Here is a 20,571-nt window from a genome sequence, read left to right on the forward strand (position 1 = left end):
AATTTGATGGGATAGCCAATCCCCGATACCCTGTAGAGAGCTCCAGGTCACTCAAAGCTCTAGGAGACTGATCTGAAGTCTCGTTTCCTGGAGGAACCAAGCTCAAGTGTGAAGCCCATCTGCATAAGCTCCCCATCCCAGAAGAGATGAATCCGTCATTAGCACTTTTTGCGGCTGAGGAATTTGAAATTGAAGCCCCAAGGTCAAATTGAGTCGAACTGTCTTCCATTGAAGAGAGTGTACAAGCTCTTGGGACACTAAGATGACATCCTCTAGATCCCCCATGGCTTGATGCCACTGAGAAGCTTGGGTCCACTGAGCAAATCTCATGTGCAGGCGTGCCATGCTTTTAACGTGCGCTGTGGAAGTCATGTGGCCCAACAATCTCAACATCTGCCTAACTGTGACCTGCTGCGATGCCCAAACCTTGGATGCCAGGGAGACAAGATTGTCCACCCACGTCTCCAGGAGGTAGGCTCGAACAGTCCTCGTGTCGAGCAGGGCTCCTATGAACTCCAACTGTTGGAACAGGATGGAGATGGGACTAGGGGTAGTTTATAACAAACCCTAGTAGCTCCAGCACCCGAATAGTCATCCGCATGGACTCCCAAGTACCGTCCTCAGAGGTGCTCTTCACCAGCCAATCACTGAGATAAGGGAACACATGAACTCCCAGTCTGCGTAGCGACACTGCAACTACTACTAGATACTTGGTAAGGACTCTGGGAGCTGACGCAAGGCCAAAAGGGAACACTCGATACTGAAAGTGATGTGCTCCCAGCTGAAACCGAAAATACTTCCAGTGGGCTGGAAGTATCGGGATGTGTGTATATGCATCCTTCAAGTCCAAAGAGCATAGCCAATCGTTTTCCTGAATCATGGCAAGATGGGTGCCCAGGGAAACCATCCTGAACTTTTCCCGGACTAGGAATTTGTTCAGGGCCCTTAGGTCTAGGATGGGACGCATCCCCGTCTTTTTCTGCACAAGAAAGTATCTGGAATAAAATCCATGCCCTTCTTCTGGTGAAATGGGTTTGACTGCATGGGCCTTTAGAAGGGCGGAAAGTTCCTCTGCAAGTACCTGCCTGTACTGAGAGCTGAAAGAATGGGCTCTCAGTGGACAATTTGGAAGTTTGGAAAGCAAATTGAGGGTGTACCCAAGCCGGACTATTTGAAGAACCCAACGGTAGGAGGTTATGAGAGGCCACCTTTGGTGAAAAAAAAACCTTTAACCTCCCCCCCCCCCCCCCCCCCCCCCAACCGGCAAGTCATCTAGGATGGACACTTGGACTGTGGCTATGCTCTGCTGGAGCCAGTCAAAAGCTCGTCCCTTGCTTTTGCTGAGGAGCGGCAGGGGCCTTGGGTGCACAGTTGATGAGAGCGAGTGCGCTGGGGAGCCTGAGCAGGCTAGCAAGCCAAGGGAATGTACCTACACCTAGAATAGGAATAGGGAGCACTTTGTGACTTGCCACAATACCTCCTGGTTGAGGAGACAGTTGCAGAAGACGCCTGGCGGGAGAGAGAAGACATAGTATCAGTATGCTTCTTGATTTGATCAGTGACCCCATCAACCTTCTCTCCAAAAAGATTATCTCCCAGCAAGGGGCATCCACCACCCTCTGCTGAACAGAATGGTCCAGGTCAGAAACACACAGCCATGAGAGTCTGCGCATTGCTATAACTTGGGCAGAGATCCTGGATGCCACATCAAAAGTATCGTAAGTGCTCCTGGCCAAGAACTTGTGATACGCCTTCTGCTGCTTGACCAACTGGCAAAACGACTCAGCCTGCTCCAGAAGGAGTGCTGCCACATCGAGTTCCGCAAGTGAAGAGCTGGGTATGACTGAACACAGGCGATAAGCATAGAGGCCTGATACACCTTTCTCCCAAAAGAGTCCAGGGTCCTAGCTTCTCTGGATGGGGAAGCCAAGGCATAGTCCCCACTACTCCTGGCTCCCTTGAGAGCAGAGTCCACCACCATGGAGTCATGGGGTAACTGAGACCTCACCATTCCAGGTTCCCCATGGATCCGATACTGGGTGTCAATTTTCTTGGGGACCACAGGGACAGAGGGGACACCCAGTTCTGTACAAGGAGGAGGAGCCATCACTGCCTCCTTAGGAAGGGAGGTGTAGTCCAGGACCTCAAGCATCTTGGCCCTGGGCTCATCCTCCACTTCTATGGGGAATGGAATGGCAGCCATTTCCCGTACAAAAGAGGTAAAAAAAAGAAGTGAAAGAGAGGCTCTGACAACAGTCTCCTCTCAGGTACAGGGGAGGGCTCAGAAGGAATCCCATAGGACTCGTTGGAGGAAACGTATCTGGGATCCCCTTCTGAATCCCATGAGCGCTCCCTCCTCTGTGTTGGATAGCACCTCCCTCAGGGATGTCTGAAACCAGTCCCGCCTCGATGCCCAAAGAACCATGTCCTCCAGAGCAGCATCAAGAAACTGGCTCATATCTTGACTCTGGCAAAGCTTCCTCCACCAATGTTGAAGGGATGCCGGCCCGAGTGGCAGTCGACACCAGGGCCGTAAGCGGCGCTGGAGGCCGCACTACAGAACGAGGGCCAGGCGGGGCCACAGCAGGATGTATGGTAGGCGCAAGCACCCCCGATACCGACGTACATCGCTGCATGAGGCCATCCAAAAGCTCAGGGAGCAAGGCCCAGATGTACTCATTGAGTGCCTCCATTGGGAAAGGCTGTGGTACCGGCTAGGGCACAGGTTGCAGAACCGCTGGGGCCGGTGCAGGATCTCAGCTGCTAGGAGACACCTATAAAAAGAAAAATCAATCTGCCCAACCCTGGAAATTGCCTGGTCACTTCAATAGGTTTCTAAAGTACACAAGAGATATGGGACAAAAGTAAAGATTTGATCTACTTGAAACAGTGGACCCAACCTTTGGAAGAAAGGACAATTGTTTAATCAACATTCCTGTTTCTGCAAACTGAAGAAAAGGGATCTGTGCATCTTAAAATTTGTAGATCAAAATTCTCTTAGAAGAGAGAGAAAAAAATTACATATTGTTAGAGTCTTCCAAGCTGCTCCTTTAATGGGGGGGGGGGGGGGGGGTGTTAAAGGACAGAAGTCCCAACACCTTAAGCAGCAGTATCAAACCACTCAGGACAGCATACAGCATTCCACCTTAGAGGTGTATTATATATGAATGGAATGCTTAAGAGCGCCATTCAAACAGCCTGGAAAGCATGACAAATTTGCAACTTTAAAAGGACCGCCAAGCTGTTTTTTTATTTGAATTCTGTCTTGAAGAAAAGAAAGATATGAATGAAAAATTCAGAGGGAGAACTGCTTCCTCTGCATATTACTTGTCAAGATTTGCCCAACTTAAGTATGATAAAGAGAAAAAGTGGTTCCAAGACTTTAAAAAAACAAATAACAAAACAAAAAAAACATGGCTGAGACATGCTCCTTTAAAACTACAGTGCTTGAAGTGCGACCACTCAACAGCCAAGCTGTAATAGAAAAATGCAGACAAATTGCTTCCAGAATCTCTTCTACTAGGAAATATGAGGATGTTGACATGTCATAGATTAAGCTAACCAAAACCTTCATGGTTAGTTCAGTATCACAGGAAAACTGCAGCAGAGAAGGTGGACTGCACATAGCTCTAGGAGTGTAGTGACCAGTGAGAGAGAACTCTAAAATGACATCATGTGAGCCCTAGGCCACAAGACTAAATTTATGGACAGTGCCATCAATTCCAGCACCTGCATCTAGCCCTATGAAGGAAGCACCATGTGGCAAAGAAGCAACTAGATATAGAATCAAATTTGAATAGTCCCTGAACTCAAAGCAAAAAAAAAACCAACTTAGTGAATTCTCTCACCTGTGAAATACAGGCATTGACAGGAAACTTGCATGTCCCAGGAGGGACTGGCCACATAGCCAAGAGATTGAAAGTAGTATAGTACTCAGGCCGCCATCTCTTTGGTGTCTTTAAGAGCACTGGCTCAGAACAACCAGATGCACTCAATATAGGAGCCAACTTTTCAAAATGACTATGTCCAGGGAAGGGTAATTTGCATTGGGTTTAGCACTGCCAAATTTTGCTCAAGCACCCACAGAGCTGGCTTCTCCTCCTTGGTGAATAAAAGGCAGAACCAAAGCTCTCAGAGAATCCTTTGGGAGAACTTGCTCAAGCCCAAAGGGAATACACCAGTCAACTGAAAAGAAAATGTGGCAGCTTGAAAAAAAACAACAACAAAAAAAACAAGTAAAAAAGCCTATTGAGTTGCAAGGTTGCTTAAAAATAAAAAATAAGTATCTGCAGCATAGCTACTATTACTGTTTAAGGTTTCAATTTTGAATAGATTCCAGTTCTTCAGACAATTCTGGAAGCATTTTCACCACTCTATCTAGAAGAATTATGCGTAGCATACACAGCTACAACCAGGATAGGGATGTGATTGGCTGTAGGGAAGGAGGTGGTGCCTGGCCATCCCTGAGAGAAGTGACGCCCCCAGGGCATCCTTTTAATTTATTTATTTATTTATTGCATTTGTATCCCACATTTTCCCACCTATTTGCAGGCTCAATGTGGCTTACAATACATCATGAATAGTGGAAATATATAAGAAAATTTACATTTAGTGTGACAGAAAATTTTTGGCAGCATGATAATGATAAGACATGATAGTACTATAACAAGCAGATATTTTAAGACATTTCTAACTATGTATGGAGGGGTTATGTATATTCACATTGGTTGATCTTTGTGATAAGCCTTGTTAAAGAGATGGGTCTTCAATAGTTTGCGGAAGTTCGTTAGTTCGTAGATCATTTTTAAGTTGCGCGGCAGTGCGTTCCATAACTGTGTGCTTAAGTAGGTGAAGTTTGACGCGTGCATTATTTTGTATTTTAGACCTTTGCAGTTAGGGAAGTGCAGATCAAGGAATGTGCGGGATGATCTTTTGGCATTCCTGGGTGGTAAGTCTATCAGGTCTGACATGTAGGCTGGTGCATCTCCATTAATGATTTTGTGAACTAAGGAACAAAATTTTAACCTCAGAGAAGTTCTTTGATTGCAAATTGGAAACTGTGGTAAGAGCTGTAATGGCCCAGCTTGTAACTTGATCCTTCATACAGTCTATTTTAAACTATTTATTTACTGGGATTTATTAGCACCTTTATGAGGAGATTCACCTAAGGTGGTGTATAGCAGGTACATATTTAGAGAATCATTCCAAAAGCTTGGGCTGGTCTCGGGAACTTATACAAAGCTTGGATTTCTGCAAGATATTCCCTAGGATTCCTAGATCTTCTTTGAAGAGCTTTTTACTTTCAAAGGATGTTGTCTACTAAAACTATTACAGAGAGGAAACTGCAGGCCCCTTTACAAAGCCATAAAAGGGGAATAGCCAAAGCTATTAATGGCCCACTTCCTGCAGAAGTTGTAATAAAAATCACATAATCCAAATGTCACATCCAAATGCTTGGAATACACCGATTCCTCAAATTAAACAAGAGCGTAGTGCCCGGGCACTGCTGGATCCCATGCAAGCAAGCATTAGAACTGTACTCTGTCACTTAACAGTTAGGGGTGAGAAGTCTGCTTCCTAAAGGATTCCAGCTAGGAATACTACTATACACTGGGACCGAGATCCCTTTCTCCTGTGATATCACAGCTGTAAACTAAGTCATGTCAGGCAGATTAACTGTTTCCCACCTACTCAGGTACCAAAAATAGGTGCAGGACTGCTTGCGAAGCAGCTCACCAAATGGCTTGATAAAAAGGGAAGGTCTTGCAGACTCTTGGATCTTCTCTATGGTGGGTTCCCTCACTGAAACAGGGCTCAGGAAGAAAAAAAACTGCCATGCTCAAGGACCCCAGAGCATAGGAATTAACCATTCTACTCTCCTTAATGAGACTAGTGAAGGGCCAGTCCTTATGGACACTGGGTGCACACGCTCCTCCAGTAGAGGTACAACTCTAGGCTTTAGACAGCGCAGACTACAAATCTTGACCAACAAACATCCGAATCTCTACTTGCTATGCAGTCAGGTAATCTAGAATTAAAACTGGAAAGAGCAGTATTTCTGAGCTGCCTCACAGCATTAAAATAAAAAAAGGACTTGAGAAAGTCCTTCCAAACTGAGGACTGGGATACCTGGGAGCAGTCATTTCAGATTACAAACTATGAGACCACTTTCCAATGACAGGACCCTCCTTGAGGAATAAGCAACAAAGGCAGGCAGCTGGCCTACTCTGGTAAAGATTACATCAGAAGGATGCCCAAGATGGCCATTCTTCTCATGCTTATACCCATTATCTGTGGGTATGCATGGAACCACTAAATTTCACTCTCCCCACCCCCAAAAGGTAGCTAGTTAAGTCAGGTCTTGGCTTGTTTCACAATTGGCACTTGAATGGAGGCCACTGGGATCAAAAAACCCACTGACTCTGCTAAGGGTGGTCGTCTGCCAAGTGCTCCCTCTAAAACGAAATTTGAGATCTCCACGCAGGCCACGCTATTACGTGAGCCTGCAACTATGCCCAAATGCCATTTAGGAAACTGCTCCCACTGGCAAAGAAAGGCAGCTGCAATCTGACCTCTCCTGGGACAGCTGTATGGAAGAGATCCCTCTCCCCTCCCCACTCTACTCATGGTGCTGGTAGAAGACCTCACTTGCTGCCACACACTGAAAAATACAGATCTGTTCAAGGCTCTTGACAAGACGGCTGAAGGAAGAGAAACCGGGGGTGTGGTACAGTTATCCCTTTCCACTGAAACCTGGATCCTGAAGCACACCCTGAATATTACCTCAGGTGCATGGGCTGAGCTGGAAGGAAAGACTGGTGCTTTGGCCTAGGTACTCTGAAAGAAGTGTGCTGCCAGGCTGAACATATTACCTTTAAACCAAGCTCCCTTGCGGCTACCTGAAGACAGGAAATCATGCCTTCTCACGGTACAGGTAAATATTCCCATCTGTTTACACTAACTGCTAATGTAGCCTGGAAAAACACACATCAGAGTTCTTCTTATGTCTTAAGGTGAGAAAAATCAACCTCCTATCCAATTACGAGAAGAAAACAGCTGTGAACAAGGGGGGGGGGAGGTGTGGGAAGACAGAGAAGAGAAAAACCTATGACTATTATCCTTGCTCCATATCAAAATTTGCTATGTCTCCCCCTCCCCCCCAGACCTTAAAACCTTGAGGTACCCCTCTGCTCAACTGTCACCCAATTCAATTAGGTCAGGAGCTGCTTCAGTAACCAGTCTAACCACCGTCATTCACTGGAGACAAATACTGAGCATTTACGGCTGCATGGTGCCCTTATTGGATGAAGCAAGCAGGGCTTATTTTGTCACCATCTGTTGATTGAAGGACAAAACTCATAGGTTCTGGACTGGTCTGGTGAGAACACTAAGGAATTCAGATTTTTTTTCACCCTTCTATTCCATCCTCCAAAATTCTATCACTGATATGCATATGAAGACACAAACAAAAAATATGCCGCCAGTTATATATTTTAATAATTTTATTTTTATATACTGCAACCAAAAGCTCTTAGTGATTTACAATAAGAATGAAATTATGGTACAAAACATGACACAAAAGCATCATAACATTATTATAACAACACTGAAAAATAGTGCCCTTAAAGGCACAGCACTACAACTCTGGCATCTGGAAATTGTAAGGCACTCAAGGCTACAATACTGAGAAAGCAGCCGAGGCACAAAGCTGCCAAGCAAACAGAAATAGAGAGCAGCACAGGGGGAGGGACCCAAACATAGGTGTAACACCCCAGGGGGAAAAACTGGGCCCCACCGGACCCAGGGCCCCAAAGCACTTTTTTTTTTTTTTTTTACACACACGTACAGGGTACTGCAACAGAATAAAGTTTGGAAGGAAAAAAATCCTACAACCCAATGACAAACTATCTCACCAGACTATTGGAGACTGCACAGGCTGTCAACTACTACCTCTGCTGAGACTGAGAAAATACTGGCTAGTGGAGGTTCTGCACAGGTTATATATACAGGCTTCAAAAGCTTAGTGTTTTCTCAGTCTCCCTCTGCTGGTAGGAGGACATAACCCACGCGTCTTGACCGGTCTGGAGGTTCGCTGAGGAAGAATGAAATTATGGTACAAAAAACATGACACAAAAGCATCATAACATTATTATAACAACACTGAAAAATAGTATTAATACTATGCTACATTAATCTATATAAATAAATCCCACCTTGAACGTTCTGAAGCTCCCTCCAACTGTGGCAGTGAAGTCCTGAACTGCTGTAGTCCTCCTGGCTATTCGGACTACTCACCACCGCCCTCAGCCACGCCCCATCTGCGACCTACGCCATGCCCCAACTGGACATAAAAAGCACCATGAACGTTCTGAACCACACTTTGAGGCTTCAAAAGTTCGTATGTTCGAAGCTCTGTAACCACTTTTAACCACAGTCCATCTGTGCGCCGCCATGATCTGAATCTGCCCCGCCCTGACCTATCAGAGTACATCTCTGCCCTGCCCTGACCTATCAGAGAAGGGAGGAGCGTCACAGCTGCACCGCTCTGACCTATCAAAGGGAACTGAAACAGGAAAAGGGAGGAGCATCACACCAATGAGGGACCTATCAGGGAAGTCAAATAGAAGAAGGGAGGAGCGTCAGAGGCGAAGGGGTCACTCGGGAGGAGCGTCACTCGCTTTGCTGTGCACATGTGCTGGAGGAGTTCTGCACCCGTTTCTCCTCCCTCTGTTTTCTCAGGTGGCCTTGGCAGCTGAATGTAGAACTAACGAGGGCAGGAGCTTTTGCTTCGCATCTGGCAAAGTAAGTCAGCTTCTGCTGTGCACCCTCCCCTCCTGTCCTTTCAAGCAGCGAATACGAGAGAATACGAGCTGGGACTGAACAGGCAGCACAAAACTCCTTTTTGTTTTGTTTAACAAGGGCGGGAGCTTTTGCTTCGCATCTGGCAAAGTAAGTCAGCTTCTGCTGTGCACCCTCCCCTCCTGTCCTTTCAAGCAGCGAATACGAGAGAATACGAGCTGGGACTGAACAGGCAGCACAAAACTCCTTTTTGTTTTGTTTTGTTTAACAAGGGCAAGAGCTTTTGCTTCGCATCTGGCAAAGTAAGTCAGCTTCTGCTGTGCACCCTCCCCTCCTGTCCTTTCAAGCAGCGAATACGAGAGAATACGAGCTGGGACTGAACAGGCAGCACAAAACTCCTTTTTCTTTTCTTTTGTTTACACTTGCACAGCTGATAGCTGGTCGCTGCCTGCCGTGCCCCTCTTCCTTTTTACAAACATTATGCCACTTTTCCTCTTTTTCCCTCTTTTCTTTCTCTACAAACATGACAAGGGGGTTGGAACAGGAGGTCCTGCACAGCTCTCTCCACTGTTGCCACAGGCTAAGCAACAGTTCAGGCACAAGGAGGGAAGGATGAGGGCCAGAACAGGTACACAGACCACAGATGGAGGCGGAGGAGGGGGTCCTGACAGCACAGGTGAAGGGGGGAGGGGCGACCCACAGTCCTGAGAGAAGGGCTGTAGGGAGACCTGAAAGGAGGGGGGGAGACTGACCAGACAAGGAGATGAGGGGTCCTGCGACAACACAGTGGCAGATGCAGACGGAGGGGGGTCCTTCCAGCCAACATAGGGAGGGGGGGGGATGTATCTCCGTCACACACACTATCTCTTACACACACTCTCTCTCTCTCTCACACACTGACTGTCTCTCTCACTCTCTAACACTGTCTACAACACACGCTATGTCTCACACTCGATCACATTCACTCTCTATGTGTCACACAGTCACTGTCAAACACTCTATCACTCTCATACACTCTCGCTCTCGCTCACATACCCACTCAAACACACTGTCAATCTCACACACACACTCTCTAACAGACACACTTGCAGCCACACACATTCAATCTGTCTCTCTCACAAAGTCACTCTCACAAACATACACACTCCGAGGAAAACCTTGCTAGCGCCCGTTTCATTTGTGTCGGAAACGGGCCTTATTTACTAGTATTATATAATTGATTCTGAGCGCCCCAATGCCATTATAGAATTAGGCCAGTGGTTCCCATTCTGGGTACCCACAATGAATATTCATGAGAGAGATTTGCATGCACTACCTCCACTGCATGCAAATCTCTCTCATGAATATTCATTGTGGATATCTTGACAACCTAAATGGCTGGGGTGCCTCTAGGACCAGGTTTGGGAACCACTGGAACAGGCTCTCATCACATGTCCTCTGGATACCTAAACTGAAGTGCCCAGTAATAGAATCAACCTCAAGGCTCAGCTTCTCAGGAACCTGTCCCGGCTCTTTTTAAAGGCAAATAATTATTTCCCCCCCCCCATTTAGGGGGGAGGGGAAGCAAGGTGGGGGTTACTAAGCTGCAGTAAAATATGGCATATTACCAGAGGTCAATGACTCCTGCAGTAAAGGAATAAGAACTTGCAAGTAGTGTTATTCTGCTCCCCAGCAGCAAGAAACCACCAACATACTTTTTGCTTTTGTATTACAGCCTGATCCCTAGTGGGGGTACCACAAAACTAGAGGTTTTAGGCACTATTTGGAACCAGGGACAGGAGTAACTGGGAATTATTCCTGCCCAGAACCCCCCAGACAAACACAAACTGCTTTGGGCTATGCTTAGGGGAAGCCTACCATGAGGTGTGGTTCTGATGGATTCAGACCACACATCTCCCACAGCACCAGCCTAAGATGGTGCCTGGGAGCACTGGGTCACGTGTTAGCCATGATGCCCCAGGACAGGAAAAAGAAAGGCCAGCTCAAAGTTCATGGAGCTTTCCCAGGAATAAATTTCCTCAAATTCAACACAAGCTGCATTATTTGATTTACATAATGAAAAGAATCTGCATGTTTTGCATCTCATTCTGTAGCCTGCATTACCTTGAATCATAGGATCCAGCTCTGTGGGTGCCAAGGGCCCCTAATATCAAACAAGATCCCCCACCGTGTTCAAGGAAGAGTAGTTTGTATTTTGTTTGGAATCCCCAGTTATTTTGAAATATTGGTACATGTGCCTTGAACTAACACCCGTTTACAGCAAAATACTGCATGATTTTGCTACTCTTAACGTGCTGAGGAGCAAAAATTATGCAATATTCCCTTAATGCACTTAATTTTATTCCTAAAACTTTTAAACTGTAATACCTACCATTCTTGGCAGACACATCATTACATAATCAAAAACATGTCAAACAGGCAGTGTAAAATCATCCAGTCACCACATTTAATAACTACTCCCCCTTTACCCTTTTATTACAAAGGGTAAAATTAAACCCATTTTCTTAGACAACTTGGAAGCCAGGATTTGGTGCTATACATCGGAAAAATACAAATTTTAAATGTTTCTTGGGAGAGAAATGCAACTTGTCTTGAGGTTTTATTACCCTCTGAAAAACATGATTGCTTAATACAACTTTCATGGGGGGGAAAGAGGCACTATTTTAACTTACCTTTGAGATTTGTGAATGGAATTCTGTCATGTTCTGACCCAGCATTTGGCCAAATTTACTGAGAACTTCTTTATGCCAAGAATCATATTTCAAATTCACTTTTGATTGCACCTACAATTAAAGAGGAAAATAGCTTGTAATTTTTTTTTTAATAAAACATTTAAGGAATGTCTCAGTAGTGGTTCTAAATTTCTTTTAACTGTCTTTAAAAATGTGGCAGCACCTTAAAAATACAAAATGAAATTATGTATGTTACATCAAGGAGATAACATTTAAAGTACAAGTCTAACTGGGCATCCATCATTTAAATACCCCTTGCACAAGTAAACTTACAGTACACTAGCACTTATGCTTGTAAGTATACAAATGTGTTAGCAGAATACCTAACTGCTATTCTATAATGACATGCATAAGTGGCATAGGAAGTAAATAAAAGGTAGCATACAAGTGGGTAGGCCTCCCACTTACATGTTTTAAGTTCCAAAATACTGAAAGTTATGCGCGACCCTGCAGTTATGTCAGGTCTCTAACCTTGTACTGGCATGCCTGCAATTACACTAGTCAAACTAGCATTCTATAACAGAAGCTGGGTGCCCAATGCCATCATAGAACAGGCTCTCTATGCGTCTTTCAAGCACCTATAAGAAGGCACCCAGTTAAAGAATGACCTCCTTAATGCTCAGCTTCTCAACAGGCTGTCTGAAGACAGCTACTGGAAACAGCTAATTGCTACTGACTCTCCACTGTGCCAGTTCTCGTCTAAGTTTTCCTATGTACAATATTTAGTTTCAGAAAAACCTTTACATTTCTAAATTATTTCAGTTCTTAAGAAAAAAAAATACACAAATGTATGCAGAAATAATGCCAAATCAAATACTCTAACAAATCCAGGCTATCTAGAATGTTGCTGGTTGGTGTGTTGCTTTCTGCAAACGTGCTATATGTATCATTTACATATAGCACGTTTGCAGAAAGCAACACCCCAGACTAACTGCTCAAAATTAAAATCTTGTGCTTAAATAACCAGCAACATTCTAGATAGCCTGGATTCAACCTCCACCTCATGTATTTCTTTTGAAAAAGTTGCATTTCCCCTCCCCCCTTCTCCCATACAATTCAAATGGAAACCTTGGACAGTGGAAATAATAGTTATTTACCTGGTAATTTCCTTTCCTTGAATATCCCCCATCCTCCCACCCTGTCAGACTATCATAGCAATGCTTGAATGTTTTCACTTATATACACTGTCAGCTAGCACATTTGCTTATTTCCGATCTGACGAAGAAGGGCAACCTTCGAAAGCTAATCAAGAAATGTATTAAGTTATGTCCAATAAAAAAGGTATCATCTTATTTTCTTTTCCATGTTTTATTTTGTTTGATTTCTATTGATAACCTTAAGAGTGGACTAACACGGCTACCACACTCCTCTACTTTCCTTGAATAGAAACAGAGAAACATGATGGCAGATAAGAGCCAAACTGCCCATCCAGTCTGCACAGCAACAACTATCTCCTCCTTTCCCTAAGAGATCCCACATCTGTCCCCACGTTTTCTTAACTTCAGACACAATCCTCGTCTCCACCACCTCCATTAGGAGGAGATTCCACGCGTCCACTACCTTTTCTGTGAAAAAGTAATTCCTTAGATTGCTCCTGAGCCTATAACCTAAACTTCATCTTATGCCCTCTCATTCCAGAGTGTTCCTTCATTTGAAAGAGGCTTGCCTCTTGTACATTAATGCCACAGAGCTTATTTAAATGTCTCCATCATATCCCCTCTCTCCCGCCTTTCTTCCCAAGTATACATATTGAGAGTCTTAAGTCTGTTATCTTTATAGGACTAAACAATAGAACGTGGCAGTAACACTGGAGAAAAACAGTAACCTAATACACAGTTGGAATTCCAGTGACAATTAACGTGCTTTTTAGTAAATGAAGAAAAAGCCCTCAGAAACCGTGGGTAAAATGACCCAGGTTTAGTGCACGGTCATATAAATTTATGACACGTACCACGATTCGATCATAGGGCTAAAAAACTTCATTCTATAGTGAGCTTTCAAATTTCTAGCTTTTTACTATATTATTAATGTTTTTAAAGATTTTTTTCTTTAATGCATTCTTTTTCTTTCCCACTTTGAAATAATCATTTTCAATATTTAATTACTAAGGCATGAATTATTGTGCTACTTAGCTTTTTGGTTTGAGATTCGGGCACTTTCTTTTATCTGATCACACCGTTTAGCTTTAGAATCTGGCACTCTCCATTGTCCGGGATAGGATGGCGAGAGTGGAGAATGATTCTGAGAGAGCAGGACAGGAAGAGGGGGGGGGGAAAATGGAAAATACAGTGTGGGGTGTGGACTCTGCGGGTAAAATATTGTTTAATTAATAAGGAAGGGTCAGCTTACGATTTCTGTGTCTTTAAGTAAAATTGTATTTTGCCAGTTTAAAGTGCCTGCGAGCACACATTGATGCACTGTGTTTATAAAAATAAAATAAAAAAAAAAAAAAAAATAGTATAGACCCACCATAGCAAGCATTGTGGTACGTACGTTTTTGGTTCCTGGGTGCGAATCTTTCCTGGAATTTGCAGGTGCATCAAAAAATTGTTTTGGGGGATTCATTTGAGGATGCATTCAAAGTTGTGAACAATGTTAGAAACAATACTGCACGCCAGAGAGGGAGACCCTTCGGTGCAACGTCCAAGCAACAGTCTGGGTTAGATCACTTCCGGTGACATCTGATGAGTAGTTTGGAGTTGCTTCGTCAGCTGGATCTACTTTTTGTGGTCGGGAAATATTGCTGTTTCTCCCTATAGTTTTGCTGTTGATCAGTCTCCTCTGATTTCTGAAGGGCCGAGCACGAGGGGATTTGGAGGTCAGGTGATCAAGAGTGAACTTCCCAACCTCCAAATCCCCTCGCACTCGGCACTTCAGCGATCCAGTCTCACTAGGGATTGGGATATACATCTGATAGGTTTGGTAGAGAGGACGAGGGAACTGGTTGGGGAGATAAGCAGCAAACTGCCCATCATGCCATTAAAGCTCCTGGCCCATCTAACCTTCATAGGGAGAGGAGCCTCAAAAAAAGAGAACCATTGCTTGGGGCAACTCAGCCATCTGCTGGAGACGTTAGAAACTGGTGCTACAAAGGCACCTTACACAGGATGACATGAGCACTTTGTTCTCTGCCACTATCTGCTGGGGGGAGGAGGAAATAATTCATACATCTGAATTAGTCTTGCTAGGATGAAACATTCACTGATATCTCTCCCTCCCCAAAAGACACTATTCCACACAAAGTTTGCTAAAGCTAGATCCAATTGTTCCAAACTTTATGTAGAAAAAAAACAAACATACTACTAGCTGATAACCCTGTATTTGCACTGAACAAAGCACAATTATAAATCTACTATTTATAGAAACACTCGCAGCAGATAACATTACTCTGATTCAGTCTGTCCTATTTTATTACTAGTGAAATGCCACACGGACAACAGTTAACACTAGCTTTCCTCTCATTTCTTTGCAATTAGAAAGTCTGTTCAAGCTCTTAAATTGTTACTTTGTCTCCACAACTTTGACTGAGAGGCCTTTCCATACATCCACTCTGAAGAAAATTCTCTCATCTTGCTCTTTACTGCAAACACGTATAGGAAAAAAATATAACCTTATTGTACTGAGAAATAAGAATATTTCAGCTATTCATCAGTCCTACTTTAATATGAATGTATTTGGATTTAATAGGTCAAATTGTGTCACTGAAATCATCTTTAAGTCTATAATTACCTTGCCATAATCTATGATTACAGGCCCAAATTCCTTTCTGGTTTCCGCATTATCAAAGGTTCCTCTGGCTTTTCTGATCTGAACAAGAAGAGCCTGCCACTTATTTAAATCATCTCCAAGGCGGTTGTAAATGTTTTCTGCTTGCATATCCCACAAGCACTGATACTGCAGCCAAACCTATAATATGAAAGGTAGAAGTTAATTTAACAAGGAATTAGAACTTGAACTTTAGTGTTTTTTCAAAAATGAATTGTGTCACTGATGTTTTACACATAGCTTTACCCTCAAAAGGGACATAAGTGATTTTGAAAGGATGTACCTATTTTAAGAGAACAAGTATGGTAAAATTAGTCCTTACCTGATAATTTTCTTTCCATTAGTCCCAACAGATCAATCCAGAGACATGTGAGCTATGTCTCTGCCAGCAGCGGAGATAGAGAATTTCAAAGGTTTGGCATATATGGGCATGTGCAGCCAGCTTAACCTCAGAATGGTCGATACCAAAGCAGTGGAAGAATAGAAATTCAATCAACAACCCTCTCTTGCCTCCAGAAATCCAAGCAAACATCTCAACTGCTCCCACGGGAGATAACACACCAGCATCACACTCCGTACGAAGTATATTCAAACTTGCAGCTGTGCCTTTTTTTCTTTTAAAAAAACAGACCAAATGAAGGAACTTGTCTGAAACCAGGAACCAAAAAACCCAAACCGTAAACAACTCCTAACAATAAAACAGGATACGCACTGAACAAAGGGTGGGCCTCTGGATTGATCTGTTGGGACTAATGGAAAGAAAAGTATCAGGTAAGGACTAATTTTACCTTCCATAGTGTCCTACAGATCAATCCAGACTTATGGGATGCACCAAAGCAGTCCTCAAGTAGGGCGACCGCGCCACCCCTAAAGAGAGGACTGAGGCTCCAAAGGCCGCATCCTGACATGCCATCATGTCCAATCTGTAGTGTTTGGTAAAAGTATGAACCAAAGCCCACATGGCTGCTCTGCAAATGTCCTCCAACAACATCAAGTGATACTCAGCAGCACAAGTAGCTTGTTCTTGTGTAGAATGTGCCCGCAACCACAAGGGAGACCGATCCATGGCAACGTAAGCCAAACTAACTGCCTCCCGAAGCCACCGAGCTACCGTGGCCTTCGATGCCATCTCACCCTTCTTTCGGCCAGCAAAGAGGACAAAAAGGTGATCCGAATGACAGAAGTCATTGGTGACCTCTAGGTAACGAAAGAGAACTCATCAGACTTCCAGATATCGCAATGTCCATAAGTTGGAAGGATAGTCTTCCTGGCGAAACGCCGGCAGTATCAAGAGACTGATTAAGATGAAAACATGACACCACCTTGGGTAAGAAAGACGAAACCGTCCAAATGGAAACGCTCGTCTCCGTAAAACAGAGAAAAGGATCCCTGCAAGACAAAGCCTGCCGCTCAGACACCCACCTGGCAAAGGTGACTGCCACCAAAACAGTCTTCAATGTAAGGTCCTTTAGGGACAAACAACCCAAAGGCTCAAACAGAGGCCTTTGCAGTGCCCACAATACCAGGTTCAGGTTCCAAGATGGAACGACAGGCAACCATGGGGGCCACAGATTGTTCACACACACACACACCTGAAGAAAACGCACAATATCTGGGTGCGCAGCAATTGAGAAGCCATGAAGGCGGCCCCAAAAACAGGTCAAGGCCGCCACCTGGACTTTCAAGGAACTCAAAGAAAGAGACTAGTCAAGACTGTCCTGTAAGAAGGCAAGGATGAACGCCTCAGAGACAAAAGCCGCCGACAAGTCCGCCAAGGAACACCAAGATTCAAAGGTGTGCCAAACTCGAGCATACACAGCCAAAGCAGAGAGCTTCCGCGCCTGCAGAATAATAGTAATAACTCTGTCAGGGTACCCCTTCCTACTTAAAATTGGCCCTCTCAAGGGCCAAGCGCAAGACCAAAAGGGGATTTGTCCAGGAACCTGACAAGATCTGCATACCATGGACATTGGGGTCAGTCCAGTGTCACCAGAATCACCAGACCCAGATGCCTGGCAATCTGCCCCACTACTCTATCATGGGCCATGGAGGAAACACGTACAGGAGACCTGGGGGCCACCGCTGGAGAAGGCATCGATCCCGACTGACGCGAACTCCCTGCCTCTGTTGAAAAAGCAAGGAACTTTTGCATTGGCCCTCCAGAACATCAGATCGAACACCTGCAGCGAGAGCTCTCACTCTCCCAGATCAAGCTGGGTCCAACTGAAGAAATCTGCTTGCACACTAGAAGCTCCTGCAATGTGTGCCACTGAGAGCAGGTACAAGCATTTCTCTGCCCAAAGATAGAACAGAGCAGACTCCTTCGCGATAAGAGCATTCCTTGTGCCTCTCCCCATCTGTTGACACAGGTCACCGCCATCGCATTGTCCGAAAGGATTCGAACGGGACGGCCCTGCAGGATAGGAAGAAAATTCCAGAGCACCAAGTGAATCGCTCGCAACGCCAAACAGTTGATTGACTAGGACGCCTCCACTGTGGACCAAATCACCTGGGTTGTCTGACCGAGGCAATGCGATCCCAACCGAAGAGGCTGGTGTCTGTAATAACAACCATCCAATATGCGCCGCAAGGGGAGCACCCCTTGAAAGGTTCTTCAAGGTCAACCACCAGCAAATAGCCAAACGGGCATGCAAAGTCCATGGAATCTGAAACAGGTAATCCTCCAACAGATAAGACCAACGACTGAGTAGCAGCACTTGTAGGGGCCACGTATGGGATCTGGCCCAGAGCACCACATCCAATATGGCCACCATGGAACCCAATACCTGACAAAAATACATGCCCAGGGAGCCGGAACTCGCAAGAGTCCCTCAAGTTGATTTTGGAGCTACAGCCAGTGCGCTGCCGGAAGGAACACCATCCCTGTGTGTCGAACTTCACTTCCAGGTATTCCAAAGCCTGCGAGGGAGACAAGTGAAATTTAGGCAGGTTGATCACCCGAGGGAGCGCAACAGCCTGATCATTCTGTCGCCCATCGACTCTCCTCGTAAGATGGCGCCCAACTGAGCCAATCATTGACACAGGGATGGACTTGAACTCCCTCCTTTCGGAGGAAGACTGCCACAACCACCATGACCTTGGAGAACGTCCTGGACGCTGTAGCTACGGTAGTCTGAAGGGCATAGACTGGAACTGGAATGCTGACTGAGAAGCGCAAAACGAAGGAAACACTGATGGGGAGGCCAAATAGGAATGTGCAAATACACCTCCTTGAGGCCGAGGGTGGTCAAGAACTCTTCCAGCTGCACCACTGCAATAACCGACCACAAAGTTTCCATCTGAAAGTGATGAACCCACAAGGCTTTGTTTACATCCTTGAGATAGAGAATCGGATGAGAAGAGCCGTCCTTCTTGGGCACCACGAAATAAATGGAGTAACGGCTGAGGCCTAACTCCAACTGCGGTACAGGCCAAACTGCTCCTAGCCGCAGCAAGTTGGCAGGGGTCTCCCAGACCGCTGCCCCATTGGTGGCAGTCTTGCAGGGCGACTCTAAGAACAAATCTGCCAGAGGACAGGCAAACTAGTTTGTAGCTATCTTGGATAACCTCCAAGATCCAGTCGTCTGAAATTACCCTAGTCCATTCCCCCAGAAAACAGGACAGTCGTCTCCCAATTATTGACTGGGGATGGAGCAGGGCTCCATCATTGGGAAGCTCTAGAAGCAGGCTGTGCTCTAGATCCGGAAGTAGCTGGACGGCGCTCCCCTCAAAAGGGCTGCAACTTCTGCGCAAAACAAGGTCTTGGAAGGCTCCATAACGGCCAGGCCGGTAACACTTTGCATCTCTGAAGCAGAAGCGAGAGAATACAGCATGGAAACTCACCCTGGTCCTATCTTCAGGGAGACGTTGACCCTTGGAGTCACCAAGAGCCTTAACAATATTTTCCAAATCCTCCTCAAAGAGCAGTTTGTCCCGAAAAGGCAATCTCGCAAGGCGCGATTTAGAAGCTACCATCAGCCTCCCAATGTCTCAACCAGTTCCAGTGGCGAGCTGCAACTGCCAAGGAGACTCCCTTGGCCAATGCCCAAAGCAGATCATGCAGAAGATCTGCCAAGAAAGCCAAGCCCAACTTCAAGGCCGGCTAGAAACTAACATGCTCATCTGTGGAAGAAGCCTTTTGAACCCAGGAAAGGCAGGCATGTGCTGCATACGACCCACATACGGACACCTGGAGGCTGAGCGATACCACTTCAAGAGACAATTTGAGGGAAGACTCCAACTTACAATCCTGTGGGTCTTTAAGAGCCATGCCCTCCCCCCTCCACTGGAAGTGTCGTCTTTTTAGTGATCAGGGAATTCACCATGGAGAGTTTCAAGGACTTCAAATCTGATTCAGGAAGAGCGTAAAGGCGTGACATCGCCTGTGCCACCCTTAGACCAGATTCTGGCGTGTCCCATTGTGTGGAAATGAGGACTTCCATGGCCTCATGAACACAGAACGACTTAGGGGAGCTTTTTGTCCCTGGCATAATAGAAGGGGTGCATGAGAGGCCGACGGTGGAAACCGGGGAATATTTAAAACTTCATGCACCCAGACAATAAAGGCGGGAAGCTCGTCTTTCCAAAAATGATGCGCCGCCGTGGGGTCATCCCCCTCCTCCAGGCGGCAGTTCACCTTCTTCCAAGGCAGCCGAGGCACTAGTAGGGGAATCCCCGGGGAGACTACCATCATCTGCATCTGAGACAACGGAGACCACATCCAAATTAGTAACAGACCCAAACCGCGGTCCCTTGAGCAAAGGGGGCTGCTGACAAGACAGTGCTTCAGGCACAGGAGAAAAATCAGAAAGCTGGGAAGCCCCTCAGTGCTTCAACAAAAAGGCTTTGTGCATTAGAAGCACAAATTCTGGGGAAAACGGGACCCCATCTTCCCCTGCACACCCAAGATGGCTCCCCCTATACCCCGAACTCTTCCAGGGCAGGAAAGAGCTACCGAACCAAACATGGCAAATCCAGTATGGCTTGGCGCACACAAGTCTCGCACCCTCCAGAAACTACTCTCCAGCTCCCGCACCTGCAGCAGTGCTTCACAGCATAAGACGCTGATATTGCTGAAAAGAAAACACCCCCAACATCGGTCCTAGCGCCAAACAGCGCTCCCTCGGTTGGCCCTCCTTTTTTTCAAATACTCTACATGAGTCTGCCGTTCTCTACAGCCACTTACTTTTTTTTTTTTTAATGCAGGAGAGCCGGCTGGAGACAGAAAACCACTAACAGGGCAGTGAAAAAAAAAACACTCAGGAAGAGCCAAGAG

General features: G+C 45.5%; 1 protein-coding gene across 2 annotated transcripts in view; it reads right to left on the minus strand.

Annotated features, from left to right (window-relative positions):
* The window catches only part of DYNC1H1 (dynein cytoplasmic 1 heavy chain 1), a 415,182-nt gene that overhangs the window by 328,588 nt on the left and 66,023 nt on the right, over positions 1-20,571 (minus strand). For both annotated transcript variants that reach the window (XM_030213839.1, XM_030213838.1), the window contains exons 13-14: positions 15,261-15,437; positions 11,472-11,582 (exon numbers count right to left, since the gene is read on the minus strand). In XM_030213839.1, the coding sequence (XP_030069699.1) occupies positions 11,472-11,582; positions 15,261-15,437 (288 nt within the window). The remainder of the gene's footprint in view (positions 1-11,471; positions 11,583-15,260; positions 15,438-20,571) is intronic.

The sequence above is a fragment of the Microcaecilia unicolor genome, chromosome 9, assembly GCF_901765095.1.
Source record: "Microcaecilia unicolor chromosome 9, aMicUni1.1, whole genome shotgun sequence".
NCBI classification, from domain to species: Eukaryota; Metazoa; Chordata; class Amphibia; order Gymnophiona; family Siphonopidae; genus Microcaecilia; species Microcaecilia unicolor.